Genomic DNA, 18,726 nt, shown 5'->3' on the forward strand with positions numbered 1-18,726 from the left:
CAGCTCTGCTGATCAGGGAACACACAGGGCACCAGCATGGGAACACAGTGTACTGGACCTGGGTCTTCCAGGCTCAGCAGAGTCAGCCCATCCACCCTCAGCAAGTCCACAGCATAACATAAGAGACCCTGGAACCTGATGGAACAACAGACAACGCGTATGAGGAAGTCTTAACAAAGGAGTTTATCCCGGGTTAGTTGTCGAAAATAATCCATCAGGAAAGAATCATAGAACTTAACATAAGCATAAAAAATTCCATTTGTAGTTATTTGTTCAAACTCATGACCTAAAACTCTGGAATATGGGTAACTTCCATGATGCTACCCGGTGGACCCCAGTAATGACGTCTAACATTCACTGAAGAGTTCCTGTTCCTACATGGCGAACACTCTCCTGGCTAGTTATGTCTTAAAACAAACACACTCTCAGTGGAGTTGGGGGGCTGTGCAACCATTGCCTCAGGTCACACACACAGTGCCATGGCTCAGAGAAGAGGCCTTCTTCTAATTCAGCAGCTCTCAACCCTGCTAACGCTGCGGCCCTTTAATGCACTTCCTCATGGGGTGCTGGCCCCCAGCCATAAAACTCGTTCATTGTTACTTCATAATTGTAATGTTGCTGCTGTTATGAATCGTAATGTAAACTATCGTTTTCTGTTAAAAAAAGAGTTGTGTTTTTAATAGAGCTGATTCTCATATCCTCAAGTCGGATAAAGAAAAAGGCCAAGGAAACAAGACACTATTTTCCCCTTGATAAGATTTTTCTCCTCACATGTAATGTGGTAACTGTCAACAGACTCACCGAGTCCCAGCAAACTCTTTGGCCCAAAAGAAACTAAAGGGACCTTCTGAAAGAAGAGGAGCAAGTCTGAGTAAGAACACAGGTAATTTACAATTTGATTTTTGAGGTTTGACCCCTCCATCCCTTTACGAGTTAAACCAATTTCCTTATATCAGGAATTACAAAAACCTTTGTAATCCACTTTTTCATAGTTCCTATTTTGAGTCCTCTGTAATTCTGAAGCATGTGTGCACAGACCCCCAGACGCGCCCGCAGGAGTCCCGGGTCTGAGGGACCGCTCCTTACCGGTGTGCGTCTTCACATGACAGTCTAAAGTCGACTTCACAGTGAAGCTCTTCCCACACTCGTCACACTTATACGGCTTTTCTCCAGTATGGATTCGAACATGCCTAGTAAGAAAGCATTTCCAATTAAGGAATCTTATTTTGAACCGTATACATATTTACAAACAACTTCATGAATTTATAATCACAACAAAATCATATGCTACTATTTCTGAATAACTCTTAACTTCACCGTAGAACAAAGCGTGCAGTCTACACGGGAGCACTGACTGAGACCACGGCTCTGCTGTTTGTCACAGTGCCCACCAGCCTGGCCTGCTGGCTCTGTGAGCTCCTCGAGCGGAGCTCAGGGTCATGACGACAAACTGGATGACCGCATCCGGGCACGGCTCGCTTCTTCCCACGCTACACCCCTGCACTCTTCCAGCTTCCCCCAGAGTATAGGGTCCCAAGTTCATTTTTTTCTTTTGGTTTTTCGAGACAGGGTTTCTCTGTAGTTTTGGTGTCTGTCCTGGATCTCGGTCTATAGACCAGGCTGGCCTTGAACTCACAGAGGTCCGCCTGCCTCTGCCGCCCGGGTCCCCAATTCTTAACCGCTCTGCTATACTCCCTCTTGCACAGCAGCCATCAGTTAGCTGCTTGAGCCGTGACATCTGGTGGCCTCTAGTTTGTCCTGTGCTCTCTAAGAACTTACCCGCCAGTCTTCTATGCCTGGCACAGCCCAGCACTCTCTGCTCCTCAATTAATTTGGCCCATTCTCTGCTTCTATCACAATCATACAGAAAAATGCACAAGCAAGAGTTCCTCAGCACCATTCTACACGAGCTCACTATCAAGTTGATGCAGGCTTAGAACCACACACTCCATGGGTAACGTCCCACACCGGAGTGAACAGCATCAGCGTGCACTCTCAAGTCTGCAAGAGCTCTGGACACAGAGACAGCATCCTCACCTCACCAGGTCGCTGGGCTTCTTGAAGCTCTTAGGACAGTATGTGCAGCAGTTGGCGTGCTTGGGTTCGGCCTCAAGCTCTGCTTGCTTATCCTTCATCTCACTGATTCGGTCCTTTTCTGCAGCCGACTGCACCAGGACCTTCTCAGACACTGTAGCACTCTCCTGGGGCTGAATTTTGGCCAGCTGGGCTGTCTCCTCTTCTGTGAAAGTAATGACCTCAGGCCGAGGCTTTCTTGATGCACTCCTGTCAGAAGTGTCTTCCTCTTCCTCCACACATGTGTCTGTGGAAAGCAGAGTGTGGAAAAGGGTACAAAGCCCCCATTAAAAATCCAGTTCAACATGGGAAAACGAAGATGAAGCATGTCAAGTTAGTGTTAATAACTGAACGAACCACATTTCAGACCACTGACGGGAACTCACAGGAACTCACCTGACCTGGTGAGGTGAGACAAGGAAGGAGGACCAGGAATCTGTGCTAGTCCAAGGCTAGCTTCTGCCAGCTTACAGCCCAGCAGGAGCTCAAGAACGGCAAGGCCCACAGAGCCACCAGGATCTAGAGATATTCACATAGGACTATGGCCAACACTGATTACTAGGTAAATACAACCAGATGCCCCAAAATCAGAGACCAACATAACAGAATAACAAAGAACCCTCAATCAATGAGAATGACCACAAAGAAGAAACTTAGAATACACACACACACTCATCACAAGAATAAGTTCCAACCAAAAAAAAAAAAAAAAAAATTGCTGGGCGTGGTGGCGCACGCCTTTAATCCCAGCATTCAGGAGGCAGAGCCAGGCGGATCTCTGTGAGTTCGAGGCCAGCCTGGGCTACCAAGTGAGCTCCAGGAAAGGCGCAAAACTACACAGAGAAACTCTGTCTTGAAAAACCAAAAAAAAAAAGAAAAGAATAAGTTCCAGTTGCTTGACACGACGAAACTGCTATGAAAATATAAGAATAAAAAGTATAGGACTGAGAGCAAGGGACTCATGACTGCAACACTTAAATCCAACATAAAGTTGAAATAGGAAAGTGAATAGTGTTAACTCAATTAGTAAGTGTGAAGGATTACTGGATTACTGGATTAATGTTCTAGAACATAGTGAGAAAAGAGGTGACAGACAGGAAGGAGAGAAGGGCTGAAAGGAGGTCAGTCATGGAAGACAGAGCCAAGAAATTCAGTATGTACTCAGAAAAGTTCTAGAAAAAGGAAATACCACAAATAAGAACTTCATATTACATTTGTAAACTCTCAAAGATTTAGAAGTAAGTAATAGATAGTGGCCCCCACCAACACCAACAATGAAATATGGAGATGATTGTGTTAAAAATTTTCAAATTACCAAGATATATATAGATCCATATAGAACAAGTCATGAATAAGGAAAAGACAATAAAATTAAGCAAAATATACAGCAAAAATAAAAGAGAGCCCAAGTAAAGACAAATGGCTAACCATTCAAAATATTAAAGTCCACTCACAAACATCGGTGGGGCAGGGTAAACCCCAGGCAACTCTCTCCTCTGGCTACGAGAGATTCAAGACAGGAAAACAGAAAGACTCATTACAGTATCTGTAAATATTAGTGCAGTGTGGCAAAGCCCTAACAGGGCCTACACATCAACCTAATATTGATTTAATGTTATCTTTCCTTTTTTTAAGGAAGATTTTTTTATAAAAATCTGCAAGCCAGAAGAGGGCGTCAGATCTCATTATAGGTGGTTGTGAGCCACCCTGTGGTTGCTGGGAATTGAACTCAGAACTCTTAACCTCTTAGCCATCTCTCCAGCCTCAGTATCTACAGACTTTTGTAACTGCTAAGAAGAAACATGTGACTGGTCTGGAACACCATTCATGCCTGCTCATTAGTGGACACTATCCAAACGACAGGATTTAAGGAGTACTGTCTGAAACCCTTCACAGAACTGTCTGCTGATGAAGCCGAGACCCTGAAGTCAAGGCTTTTGTAATTTAAAGTGGTTTAGGCAAATTGTAAAGACTCACTTTTCAAACTTTAAGACAAATCTACACTACTTTCACTTTAGTCTACCACAAGAGGGATCCTATGGTGACTTGTAACCTCATCGGTAGACGACCACAAGTAAATGGGGATAAAGAGCTGGGAAGAAAGCAAAGCACTCCTCACTCAGCTCATCTCAGTGCTGCCAAAAGACAGCCAGTGGCATGGGCAGGACACTGAGCACCACAGTAACAGCACCAGCGGTAACACTAACAAAAACGAGACACACACACTACATGGCTGTGTAAGACCTATGCTCATGAAAACATGACACTGCTGTGTGCTGGTATCACATGCGAAAATAAAACATGCACATTCTAGTACCAGCTTCGCTTATAGAATAAACTAAAAGGAAACCATCCAATAAACAGAAGCAGAATACGCACCAGAATAATAAACTTAAGGTACAGGAGTCAGGCAAATTAATTTGTGTAATGTTTGGTAGAAAATGAGATTAATCTCTCCAACCACACAGTGCTTTATGTGAATTAATGAAGTAATACAATACGACACTGAGGAGACCTCTGGCCAGGGGGCCTTCTCACAAATGCGGCTGTACAATTTCAGGGGAAATCAAAAATTAGCTCTGCCTTCACTTACAGCACATCCTAATAAAACACAACTACACGGACACATCTGATACAGATCTGTGCTCACTAGTCAAACGCATTATAGAGTACAGCACAGCTCCACCCATACGCATGCCGAGTGCAGCCGCAAGGGCACATGCTGAATTAGAAGCCAAGTCAGTGCCTGGGGACTGGGAAAGCCAACACCTTCACTGTGATCTCTCAGTATTTTCTCAAAGGGCATGGAGGCTTTCATATTCAGAAAATAAAACTGTACAGAGACATAAATTATAGCTATGTTGATTCAGGGGCTTCTCCAAGGCAGGTAACAGTACTTGCTGCATAAACCTGGGAACCTGAGTTCAATACCCAGGGCCCATGTGAAGGTGGAGGGGAGAACCAACGCCATAGTTGTCCTCTGACCCGACACACACACCCACACACAGACAATGTCCATTCAATAACACACTCTTAAATTAAAAATTCACGGTACTACTAAGCTTAGTTTGTAAGATTACAATATCAAATCGATGTGTAACTTATAACTAAATTGGCATTTGACTATAAACTTTCAATCCAAACAGAAACTACCTCCTCCCTCTGTCTCTGCAGCTGTGGAGGTTGCAGAAGGGACGGCCTGGTGTCTCTTCATGTGCTTTTTACAGTGAATTGCGGTCCGAAAGCCCTCTTCGCAGAAGGGACACTTGTAAGGCTTCAGGCTCATATGTGTGGCCATGTGCCGCGTGAGGCTGCCGTTGGTGGTGAAGGAGGCATTGCAGAGGCTGCAGCTGAATGCCTTGACTCCTGTGTCAACAGACGAAAGCAGTCAGGGACAGCGGGACTTCATCATCCCCAAATCGCAGGCATGCGAGGGCCAACAAATATGGAAGCAGAGTTTATCCTGCTTACAGCTTCAGATTTTGACTGGATGATGTTAGAGACAATGACACGGACAGGGTATGTCTGATTCTATCTCTACTAAATGGAGAGCTCTCAGGAGAGGCTGCTCACAAGCCAAGACTCTCTGTCCCCAGCTTTGACATCTCAGCTGTGGCTTGTCTGTAGACAGGCCCTTCAAAATGTCTCTCTGGAGCATCTTCGAGCTGCAGCCACGGCTAATGGCTTGTTAGTTAGACCCAGGAAGGCCCTGTGAGCCTTCCATGTCCTCCCTCCTGATGAAGTCCAGTGTGACAGTCCCTGTCTGAAAGAACAGAGCCTCAGAAGCACCCAGCCTGACCCTGCTTTCCCTCAATGGACTGGCTCTCCCGGACTCCAGAACAGTACTTCCTATGTACCACTAATCTCACGACTGCCTCTTCAACAGCCCTAAAATCACCTAGTCACCAACAGACACATCCACAGGCTTTTCTTCCTCTGTGCATTTGGAAGTGGTGCGCCCTCATTTTCAAATAAAGCCTTATGTAGAATGCATACTGATGTTAATGTATATATTACATATTAAACAGAATACATATAGTTATCAACAGATAACTATAATTAACGGCAAACTATATATCTGATAAAGATCCAATGTCCAGGCTATATTTTTAAAACACTTTACCAAACTGATAATAAAACAAATAGCCTAACTTTAAAATGGAAGAATGATTAGAACAGAGAATTCTCAACAAGTACATGGGAAGAAATTCAACACCATGAACCACTCAAGGTACATAAATCATGCCCTCAACAAGTGATTGCTTCCCACTCAAGTATGGCAACAGCAAAAAGACACAGAGTACAATTATTGATGGGAGGAAGAAGAATCAGGACCTTCATACATTTGCTGATAGACATGGAAAAGTTACTTGGAAGTTTGCAGGTGGGCTGCTTTTGGAGTGTTTTGAACCCAGGGCTTTACACATGCTAAGCATGTGTTCTCCAATAATCGCCATCCCCAGAACTATCCCCAGCCCTAAACAGGGTTATTCTTATGGTCTAGCAATAGTGTTCCTTGATGAAGAAATAAAGCCATATCCATACAGAATTATTCACAAAAGTCAAACGGTAGAACTGATAAATAGGTCAATTAAGCTTGATTTATCCATCTAATGAAACATTATGGACCATAAGAAGGATCCTAGTACTAATCCATGCTATAACACAGATGAACCTCAAACAATGCACTGTACTAAGTGAAAGAATATGACCACTAAAGACCATTTAGTCTCCAGGACCTTTCTACAGGAAAGAGACAATAACCTGTGTGTGTCTTCTCATGAGACTTGAGGACCCCAGAAGAGACAAAGCCACGCCCACAGAGCTTGCACTTGTAAGGTTTCTCCCCTGTGTGTGAACGCACATGCTGCTTCAAGTGGCTGGACTTCTTGAAGCCTTTGTTGCAATAGTCACATCTGGAAAAAAAACACAGAGAACTCAGATCCTGTTCACTCAGAGCATGACTGCCGAGCAGCCAGACACCTGGCAATAGAGGGTCAGTGTTCTTCGATAAACCATGGCACTGTTCCATACTCAGGGCACAGAACAGGCAGTATAAAATAGATGCAAGGACAATTAATTGCTGGATCCAGTTCTGTACAGGATATTTGTAATCCTAAATGTATTATTCTGAAATTGGTAAATGCTGCAACTCCCCAGGAGACAGTATTTGGTTTCATCATCATTCAAGCCCAACAAGAACCACCTTCTGGACCCTTTATAAACGGGTGGTGAGGAGACCTACTTCCCACCCCGAGAACACTGCAGGGGCACAGTTAGCACTCAGCCTCAGGAGCGGGGGGCTGGGGGGGCGGCGGCACTGAGCAGTGATCACCTGTAAGAGCGCCTGCTCTGGTCCTCGCTATCCTCCAGGAACTGTGGACGTTGTGTTTGTAGGTCTAGATCCTCTTGAGATGACTCTGGAAGCAAACGAGCTGCCTAAAATAATCAGAAATATAAATCAAAAATAATGACTACCTATAAATAAGTATAAGATGACTCAATAAGAACAAAGATATAAATGCTTATAATACAGTTTTCAAAGAAAAAAAACCCACAAGTAGTCCATTGTAATAGTTTGAAACAGAGAAATTATAAGTGATTGACATAGACATGATTAAGTATGTATTTACTGTCTATTAAACTATTTATCCATAGGTTATTGGAGGCAGAGTCTAAGTCCAGTTAGCCAAGGCTAGCCTGGAGTGTGCTATCGTGATCAAGCTTGTCTCAAACTCATGATCCTCCTAGCTCAGCCTCCCAAGTGTTGGGTTTATAGATGTGGACCTCCATGCCTGACTAATAAGCCAATTTAGTACAAAGTATAAACAAACATGATTTGCCTTAAAAAGGATTACTCCTTCATCAGCTTGACTCTACTGCCTGTGAAGACTGGATCTTAAACATCCTATAATATTCTAAAGGACTGACTGCTATTCTGTGACACTATTGGGGACTGGTCGTCGGGAAGACCCACTTGGAGGACATTGTTATTGAGGACATGCTCTTGTAGGGGAAATTGGAACGCCAAACTTTCCTCTCTCTCCCCCAGATGCCACAAGGTAAGCATTTTTCTCTACCACATGTGCCCCAGTATGACGCTCTACCATGCCCCATGAACCAAAATTTCTGAAATCATGAAGCAAAATAACCCTTTCCTGCTTTGAAGTTGGTTACCTGAGATATGTTGTCAGCAGTAGAAAATAACACACTGCTGTGGATAAATATGCTACTTTCTGAGGAGACTAAGACTTCTCTCTTGTCACAAGAGCCTAGGGGAAAAAAAGCCACCTCTACCTCTCAGAGACAGTACCAAAGAGCAGTCACCTGACCCCTATTCTGACACAAGGACCACAGCCCACAGCAGCACAGCAGCACTAACCCCAGCTTGGTCAATGCTTTCTAACTTCAAAACAAGACTTCAGAATACCTGGATAACTAAAGGGTAGACTGTAAACACGCTTGCATGGTAATAGAAGCAAGGTCTTTTCTTACCCAACCTCCATGACCAAATGAGACCAAGTCCCATCTTTCTCCATCACCTACACTAGGCAGGCAAACTTCTCCTCAGAGGGCTGTACAGCAAAGCTCAGCTACTACACAGCATGTTCTCCACACCAGATTCATCACCTGCCAAAAAACTCCGTGGTTTCAACCTCAGAGGAAGGGCTCTGGCTTTTCATGCCTACTGCTAACATCGATCGGTAGAGTTTTAAAGAGGTAACTATTGATTTGTCTGTCATTTTTAACACTGTTGAAAAACTTGCAAAAGAAAAAAATCAAACAAACACTTCTGTGTCTCTAACCTGAGTAAGAGAAAAAAATTAATTATGAATGAAAATGTTATAAGGAAACCTATTAAAGAAATAAATGTTTTGTATAATATTTGTTTTTAATATGTCAACATGAATTTTATTTTCCTTCTACTATTTATGATTCTGCAAACAAAATTACATTTTGTGCCTAAAGCAACATTCTTCAACTTCTTATATAACAAACACACTAGCAAATTCCTGGCTTTCAGTCAAAATAGCAAAGCTGCCCATGGTGTCAATCAGATGAAGTAAAGTTAAGACACTTTAAGAAAAAATATGGTTCTATGTACTGCACATGACGCATCACAGATACTAACCCGAGTGTACTGGACCTAAATGTTGTAGACTATTATTTTAAGGTGTGTTACTTTTGTTTATGTTGTATTTGTTTAACTCTGTGAAGCTGTGTTACTGTGCCTGTGTAAAACACCTGATGGTCTAATAAAGAGCTGAATGACCAATAGTGAGGCAAGAGAGAGAAATAGGCAGGGCTGGCAGGCAGAGAGGATATATAGAAGGAGAAATCTGGGAGGAGAAAGGGAGAAGTAGCCAGAGGAGGAGGAGGACATCAGGGGCCAGCCAGCCAGCTACACAGCAAGCCATGGAGTAAGAGTAAGATTTACAGAAGTAAGAGTACGGGAAAGGCCCACAGGCAGAAGACAGACAGGATAATTTAAAGTTAAGGAAAGCTGGCTAGAAATAAGCCAAGCTAAGGCTGGACATTTATAAGTAAGAACAAGCCTCCATGTGTGATTTATTTGGGAGCTGGAGGGTAGGCTCCCTAAGAGACAAAGAGTAAGAAAGCACCACCTAAGTAAGCCCCAGTAAGCAAGTGTCCTGGAAATGACTACAACCGAAGACAGGAAGACAGCTGCTGGATAAGAGCCGTTCGGCCCTCTGCACACACTCACCACACTGATGGCGTCAGAGCTTGGGACCTGCAGTAAGTTTTGCTGGTGGAAACTCGTAGACAAGGCCTGGGACTCAAGTGTGCTAGAATCCTGCAGCTGCTGCACAGGTGGAAATGGGGTCTGTTGATTGTACGTGTCAGTCACTGCGAAACCTGAAACAAATTAGGTACAGGAGCTCTACAAATGTTATACAAAAGGTAAAAGTTAATTTTTAAAGAAAAGATGTTTAGGCATTTTCTGCTGCCTGAATGAGAATCAAGATTATGGTGTTGTTTTAGCAGCTCTAAGTTGACTGCTAATAGGCAGGCAGGATGCTATGCCTAGTCCATGTCCCTGGGAGACAGGCTTTATATTCCAGCCATGAACACCAGTTCTCACCTTTAGTGGGAATTTTCTCTGGTCCTGCCAGGCCCGAGGTCCAGACAAATCTCTCCCACCTGCGTCCTGCAGCCACTTGGCTCCAAGTAAACACATAGAGGCTTACATTAATTACCAACTATATGGCCTATGGGTCACACTTCTTGCTAGCTAGCTCTTATAACTTAACTCAACCCATTTCTATTAGTTGCCATGTGGCCATGGCGTTACCAGTCTGCTGGCATCTTGTAGCTCCTTTGGTGGCAGCTGGTGTCTCACTCTCCTCTCTCCTTTCACTGTCTCTCTTGGATTTTCCCACCTGGCTCCATCCTGCCCTGCCATAGGCCAAAGCAGCTTTATTTATTAGCCAATGGGAGTAACACATGTTCACAGCCTATAGAAAGACAACCTACAGCACTCCCCTTTCTGTCTAATCAAAAAGTGCTGTGGGATGTCTTTCTGTGACGTATGCTGTGTATATATGCTGCTCTGATTGGTTGATAAATAAAGCTGCATTGGCCTGTGGCAGGGCAGGATGGAGCCAGGCAGGAAAATCCAGGAGAGACAGTGAGAGGAGAAAGGAGAGTGAGGGGAGACGCCAGCCAAAGGAGCCACGTGCCAGCAGACCGGTAAAGCCACGGAACATAGATTAGTGGAAATGGGTTAATTTAAGATATAAGAACTAGCTAGCAAGAGGCCTGACATAGGCCATACAGTTTGTAGATAATATTAAGCCTCTGAATGATTATTTTATTTTATAAGTGGCTGCGGGACCTCAGGGCTGGGTGGGACCTGAGAAAACTTATGGCTACACCCACCAGATCTTCATTTCAACCCATCACCTTCTTGGGGATGGAAACCCTGCATAGAATGGCTGTAAAAGTCATTTTTAGGAGATGAGGAGATTACAAAATATTATATAAAAACCATAAATGCATGAAATTACTGGGACTAAACCATAAAATTTTACAAGAGTCCTCAGAGAAACAGTCTAAGGTTTGCAAGCTAAACACAGCCCAGGTCAGCTGGTCTGCAGACTCACTGAATTCACACCGACCTTGTGAAAGCCCTGCAGACTCAAAAGGCTGCTGTGGAGTAGTCTGCTCTTCAAACTGGTCCATGGGCCCTGGGAGAGGATCCTGGGAAGCTGCAAACCCATCTAAGGGCAAAGAGAAAGACATGCACAATGTCTACAGTCATCTCCCATGTGCTGATCCATCTCAAAGCATGCTAGTCAGTTTTCAAAGTTAGTTCTCATTTTGAAAACACAAGAGGAAGGTAATATTCATTCTAAAAGTTTATATATATATATATAAAATATTCTAAAATGCAGCTATACTTAGTAATTATGTAAAACTCAGGCATCATAGGGGATAAAACATGGACAATCGTGCCAATAGACTAAATCAATTTTAGGACATCCACAGAATAAAACCATGAATTGGCCGGCAAACCGTCTGCTAACAAGCCTGGTAAGATGGAGCTTGCTGGGACGCAGAGCACCAGTCCCGCTGAGCACAGTGATGTGGCTCAGCTGACACTTTCTGTTGACAAACACTGCTGAGAAACAAAGCAGCATGCTGCTTTACACTCTCGACCAGGAACCCCGTCTCCTGTGACCGCCGACAGCTACCAGCCGTGCTGGTCTGGGAATCTACATGGAGTCCCTGTCACAGAACACTAGTGTGCATGGCTAAAAGGGAAAATGTTGACAATATCTCAAAAGAAGTTTATAAAAACTGCATAAAAGATCTTACATTTCTATAAGACATGCATATACTCAACATGGACACATGGACACACAGAAGGCCATGCTGACACATTTGTTTTTCTGTAGACCTAAGATTTCAAGTCATTTAAAAATTTGCCACCAAGAAGTCACATTGCTTTGTGTTTAAAACATACAACAACCCCGACCCACATCAGAAAAAAACAAAAACAAAAACCACCAACTCCCCGAAAATGAGCATAAAGTTGAGCAGCTGGTGTTCGGTTAAGAATGTAAAGGATAATGCTAAAGTTCTCACATCACAGCTGTGTATGTGATGTTACTTAGCACAAGCTGTGACTCTCAAAAGGCATGCAGGACAGCTGATATATCTCGGTGATACAGTGCTCAGCCTACACAAGGCTCTGGATATTACCCCCAGCACCAAAAACAAAGGCAACAGGGATAATTACATCCTGAGTCTGAGGACCACAAGACTCTGCTGGGATCATCAGAAAAGCTCAAGGTCCCGAAGCAGTACCTTCCTCGGCTCCCAAAGGCTCATCTGCCAACTGCTGTCCAAGCTCCGCATCTTCTGTGCCTACCACATGCTGTGGCCCCAGTTCTAGAATCGCCTCAGGGTCTGCTGCCACTGTCTCCGGGGTCTGCTGCAGTTCTGCACCCTCGATCTCCACAGGCAGGGGGACTGACACTTGCAAGCTCTGCTGGTCCACAGTGCTGTCGTCTATGGAGGAAGCCTCCTGATGCTGCTGGAGCTGCTGGGCTAGTTCATATCTTTGGGAAAGCAGCAATTCATAAAGTAGACACTATCAACAGTATAGATACATCTGTGAAAGATGTCATTCACTAAAATGGCAATTTTATTCTTCAATTATTTCATTTTGAAATCATAGTGTGAATCTAGCTAAACGTTAACTACTTTACAATCTAAAGGAAACCCTGTTGTCTTCAGTTGCTATCGGCAGACACAGGACTTGAAGGCACGAAAAGACACAACAAGATCCTGAAGTGTAAAAACCCGGAACAATAGTGCACACCTGTAAACTCAGCATGGAGGAGGCTGATGCAGGAAAATGGCTATGAGTTCAAAGCTATCCTGCACTACATAGTGAACCAATGTCTCAGAACAAACCCCACCCCTTTAAAAGCAATCTTGCAATCTGTTGACTCTTGGTCCAGGGCAGACAGGTTTTTTTTGTTATTTATGTGCTGAAGACTTAGTTTCCAATACAGCAATGCTCAGAAGTGAGCCTCTGAGGAAATAACTAGACTAGGAGGATCTGATGTGTTCAATGGATGAATCCCTCCCTCAATTCCTAATATGATGGCTTCTGAGTGAAGTGGTGAAAGTAGGAAGTAGGACCTTGTTGTGGAATATGACTTTAAGGTGTGTCACAATTGTTTATGCTGTGGAACATTTGTTTAATGATGCAAACATGGGTTGCATTTGTTTATGTTGCATTTGTTTAACTCACGTTGCATTTGTTTAACTCTGTGAAGCTGTGTTACTGTGCCTGTCTTAAAAAAATACCTAATGGGCCGGGCGGTGGTGGCGCACGCCTTTAATCCCAGCACTTGGGAGGCAGAGCCAGGCAGATCTCTGTGAGTTCGAGGCCAGCCTGGGCTACCAAGTGAGTTCCAGGAAAGGCGCAAAGCTACACAGAGAAACCCTGTCTTGAAAAACCAAAAAAAAAAAAAAAAAAACAAAACCTAATGGTCTAATAAAAAGCTGAACAGCCAATGGCAAGGCAGGAAAAAGGATAGGCGGGGCTGTCAGGCAGAGAGAATAAAAGAGGAGGAGAAATCTGAGGAAGGGAGAGAGAGAGAGAAAAGAAGAGGAAGAGAACAAGGAGAGGGGAATGCTAGGAACCAGCCACACAGCCACACAGCCACACAACCAGCCACAAAGTAAGAGTGAAAGTAAGATATACAGAAGTAAGAAAAGGAAAAGCCCAGAGGCTAAAGGTAGATGAGATAATTTAAAATTAAGAAAAGCTGGCAAGTAACAAGCCAAGCTAAAGCTGGGCATTTATAATTAAGAATAAGCCTTCTTGTGTGATTTATTTGGAAGCTGGGTGGCAGGCTCCCACCAAAAAAGCAAAAACAACCAACAACAGGATCTTGTTGGATAATGCATGCCTTTGAAGAATGTCACTTGTCCGCTGAACCTTCCTTTCCCTTTCTTTCTGCTTCCTGAATACCAAGAGATGAGTAGACTGTTGAATTAGTCCTCTGCCATAATATCCTGCCTCAGCACAGCTTAAAAGTAATGGTGTTGGCTGACCACCATGAGCTTCTGATTTGTGATGTAAGATAATCATCCATCCTTTAAACTGGTTTGTCAGATACTTGCCATATCAATGACAAAATCAACTAACACAATAGGCTAATCAGTGTGTTTCAAAATACATACTATGAGGCATAGTCCTTTCTGATTTTCTCATGTTAATGCTGTTCATAGCAATATTTATATATATAAAGCATACCCAGTATATATTCCTCAGGATCAACAATTTCTCTTTCATAGAGAAAGATGAACATTGGATTTAGTGTAAGAATACAAGAACTTTAAGAAACCTACATCAATCATCTAATTAATTGGCTAGTACCATACAAAGAACCTAAGATAATGAGTATCCCCCCCCCCCCATGTGCACGGTTAAGCCCACAAACTGTAAAATGTATATGTTCTACTCTAGAGTCTTTTTTTTTTTTGGAGCTGAGGATCGAACCAGGGCCTGAGCTAAATCCCCAACCCCATTCTAGAGTCTTAATGTATCTAGATTTCAAAATCTTGCCTCTTCATTTCTCAATAGCCAATTCAATTCTCAATTCTTTTCTCTACAGAGCAGATAACAAATGCACACGTAACGTCAAGAAGTCAGAAAACATGTCTACTCCCTTATGGTCTCTGTACTTGAAAGTCTTCTGTCCATCCTTCCCTGAAAACTGTGTCACATGGATCTTCTGCTTCCTTCTGTAGGTGCCTGGTTTTCATTTTTATGAATCTTACTTCTATACTCATGTATGTCTATTTTTAAGTTATTTCTTTTAATTTTTAAGGTTATAATAATTACATCGTTTCCCTCGTCCCTTCTTCCCTATCTCCTTGCTTTCTTTCAAAATGACAGCCTTTTAAAAATTGTAGCTATATAACATATATGTATATATAGCTACACAACATATATATATATATATTTTTTTTTTCAATACATAAATACAACCTGCTCAGTCTGTATAGTGTTACTTTTACTTTTATGCGTGTGTTCAGGGCTGACCATTTAGTACTGAATGAACAATCAGCGTGCTCTTCCCAGGGAAGAAGGTTTCTCCCACTCTCAGCGTTCCTTAGCTGCCTGTAGTTCTTTATGTAGGGCTGAGGTCTCTTGGGCTTTCTCCTGTATCTTTAATATAAATGTGTATTAAATTTTGGGAACTCCAAAATAGACCAAGGAAGAAACACAGGATATATCTCTCCTTGTAGGACAATTCAAATGTACAAAATTAGAAAGAGAAAAGTAGTCAATAGCTATGTATAGTATGACAGGCTGGTCGGTCTCTAACACACTGCAGAGTCATACAGTGATGCATTCTCCCTCAGAGTAACCATGACCCAGAGACCAAAAATATTTGACCTAATTCAAGAGACCCAGAGTGGTAATTACGCCACTGACCATGAAGAGAGGTCCTAAAACCTGTATTCCTAACATTTTCACAGAAGGTACACTCTAGAGGCCTGGCTTCCTAACAAAATAGTATTTAACATGCCACACAGCACCCGAACTCCTATGCTCCAGGCCTCTCCATAGCTTGTGAGTCACCCTACTACCAAAGTGGGAACGGCACTAAACAACCCCATCAACAGGGATTCCCAGGTCCCAAACACATCATAGCATTGAATCACATCCACAAACTGCAATGTGGCACAGCCAGACATGTAACTGTGAGGTCTACTACACCACCACCAATACGATGCTGCCTGGATGATCCATAGCAGCAGGTAACTTTCTGGATAAGTATTTCAGAATCAAGTCAATCCATCTTGTTAAATGTGCTGAGAGTCAGGAAAAGACCAAAACAAAACAAAATGACCTATTACAGTTAATCTATCTACTGGGGGCAGGGACAGGGGGCTTTTTGTAGGGAATGTGCAGGTGGATGCAGCTGAGCTGAAATGCTGTCAGTGGTCCCAGACAGCAGGTTTAACATTCTTCCGTGGTGGGCCAAGGCTAGCCTTCACTTAAGATGAGCGGATATGCTCTGCACAACACTCCAGACTGCTTCACAGGAATGCTGGCCTCAGTCTTTGGTCAGAAACATGCCTTTTTTATATTACATCCATCACAGCTGAGCTAGCTTTGTACCAAATATTAACTATAGGTTATGCTGAATAACAGGCTCATAGCATATCTGAGACTCATGGTCTACAATTCAGAACTAGAATACCACTGAAATTCATTTATAAACCCCAGCAATCAGGCCAGGGAGATGGTTCAACAAGTAAGGGCTCTTCCCACTCAAGCATGGCAACCTGAATTCAAGCCCCAGAGCCCACACAGTAGGAGGGAACTAACTTCTACAAGCTATCTTCATAACTTCCACATGTATGCCAGAGCACACATGTGCACTCACACACACACACACACACAAGTTTTTTATTAAACCTATAAATCATGGGACTGACAAATTTCTTCTTAAAAATCTTCCCCATCTAGCCATGTTAGAGCTAACCTTTGACTATCAGCTTAAAAGAGAGTTTACAGTAAGGCATTTAGCCTAATATGGACTGCCTCAGTATTAAAAGTAAAAATGTTAACTGGGTATGGTGATATCTACATGTGTAATCCCCAGCCATCAGTACTTTGAGGCCATCTGGAGCTACACAGGAGACCCTGTTTTCAAAAAAAAAAAAAAAACGAAGGAAAGAAGGAAGGGGAGAGAGAGAGAATGAGTGTATGAGTGTGTGTGTGTGTGTGTGTGTGTGTGTGTGTGTGTGTGTGTGTGTGTGTGTGTGTGTGTTAGGGCTGGTTTGGGTTCTTTATTTGTTAGAGACAGAGTCTCATTCTCTAGCCCAGTCTGGTCTTGAACTGACAGCGATCCTTCTGCCCCAGCCTTTCCCGTCCTTAGATTACAAGCAGGAGCATCACACCTAAGTTTAAGCTGTCATCTATGGCTCTCGATAATCCCTAAGCATAGACAGCCAAATTTCTCACCCAATACACTCCAAGTTAGAACCAACAATACAGGCATCAGACAGTTACTTCTTACCTGATCCCCACCCCATCTGGGAATTAGGAAGATAATTAAACAGCAGGTACATCAACACTACACCTACCTGTGGGTTTTCATGTGTTTTTTGCAGTTTAGGGAAGTCTTGAATGTCTTCTGGCAATAGGGACACATATAGGGGCGGAGGTCATTATGTATGCCCATGTGTCTCCGCAAGCTGCCCCCTGTGGTGAAGGCTCCATTGCAGATCAGACACTTGAAGGATTTCAGGCCCGTGTGTGTCCGGACATGTGCTTTGAGCACTCCTGCAGAGACGAAGCCTCTACCACACTGAGAACATTTGAAAGGTTTCTCACCCGTATGTGATCTAAAAAGCAGTGGAAAAAAAAACCCTTAATATATGTATTACACATTTATAACAAGTGTAAACTCATACTTCACTCTATGACACTCTTTTAAAGGTAAGCAGGAAAGTCTCCCTTCGTACATTTTATGTGAGCAAATCTGAGAGTTTAGCTATGTGACTTGTTCAGAGACACTGAGCTGCACACACTGAAGTGAAAACACCTATCTTCTGTAGAGTTCCATTTTCAGAATACCACACTACCTCTCGTGAACAAATTCTAGATCAAGAGTTAAGCTCTGGTAAGTACAAGTTAAACATTCTAATTAAAAAAACAAAAATGCTGGAAATTGCAAACACTAAATAGAATTGGAATATAAATAAAACTCAGGGGCAATTTCTGACTAAAATATTTGAATGAATATATCCCAGAATTTAAAAAAAAAAAACCACAAATCAATTTTATTTTTTGGTCAGATAAGGTATTTTAACCACAAGCTCCCACAGCACCCTAGACCCACAGTCTCTAGGTCACTGACTGTACTCGCACTCAATCTCTGCCTCCCCTCAGGCCTTACCTGATGTGCTGTTTGAGATGGCAAGACTTCTTGTATGCTCGATGACAGTAAAAACATTTGTATGGTCTGTCTGCTTCATTGCCATAATTATTATTAAAATAATTTTGGAAAAATTGGTTTTTTGGAATGGGCTGGATAAGACCTACAAATCCAAAGAAAAGCAGGAATAATTCATTGTTAGTGTTACTACTACTATGTCAAAGGCATCTGCTTTAAGCTAAAGATAAGAACTCCGAAGGGCTGTGGGCTCCAATGTCACAACAAATGCACATTAACCATGCCGTGAACTGTCATCTATTTAATCGAGTCACTTCAATGCCTGTGGTGAATATTTGTCAACTGCTATTTTCTGTCCCTTAAGAATGTGTATATTATTATACATATACACTGGATTCCAGATCCATATTTAATGGCTTTCTACATTTACTTTCAATATAGACATGTGCTGACATGGAATTTATATATGCACATCCAAAACTTTTGTCAGGATTTTAAATATCTCTGTATCTAGTATGAATACTGCATAAAGTACAATAATAAACTCAAAACAGAAATACTTCTAACATGACATTTTGTTCTGTAAAGGTCAGCATTTTCCCTAAAAGTTTTATTAAAGGGATATTTGAGAATGGCAAGATAATTAACTAGAGGCTGGAGAGATGTCTCCACGGTTAAGAGGATTTTGTTGTTC

General features: G+C 42.7%; 1 protein-coding gene across 5 annotated transcripts in view; it reads right to left on the reverse strand.

The window, feature by feature from the left end:
* The window catches only part of Znf236 (zinc finger protein 236), a 98,368-nt gene that overhangs the window by 31,356 nt on the left and 48,286 nt on the right, over nt 1-18,726 (reverse strand). For all 5 annotated transcript variants that reach the window (XM_037197224.1, XM_028873887.2, XM_028873888.2 and 2 more), the window contains 10 exons: nt 18,036-18,177; nt 17,221-17,481; nt 12,406-12,659; nt 11,214-11,315; nt 9,800-9,951; nt 7,409-7,512; nt 6,838-6,989; nt 5,227-5,439; nt 2,038-2,320; nt 1,087-1,190 (listed from right to left, as the gene is read on the reverse strand). In XM_037197224.1, coding sequence (XP_037053119.1) covers nt 1,087-1,190; nt 2,038-2,320; nt 5,227-5,439; nt 6,838-6,989; nt 7,409-7,512; nt 9,800-9,951; nt 11,214-11,315; nt 12,406-12,659; nt 17,221-17,481; nt 18,036-18,177 — 1,767 coding nt within the window. The remainder of the gene's footprint in view (nt 1-1,086; nt 1,191-2,037; nt 2,321-5,226; nt 5,440-6,837; nt 6,990-7,408; nt 7,513-9,799; nt 9,952-11,213; nt 11,316-12,405; nt 12,660-17,220; nt 17,482-18,035; nt 18,178-18,726) is intronic.

The sequence above is a fragment of the Peromyscus leucopus genome, chromosome 19 (genome assembly GCF_004664715.2).
Source record: "Peromyscus leucopus breed LL Stock chromosome 19, UCI_PerLeu_2.1, whole genome shotgun sequence".
Taxonomy (NCBI): Eukaryota; Metazoa; Chordata; class Mammalia; order Rodentia; family Cricetidae; genus Peromyscus; species Peromyscus leucopus.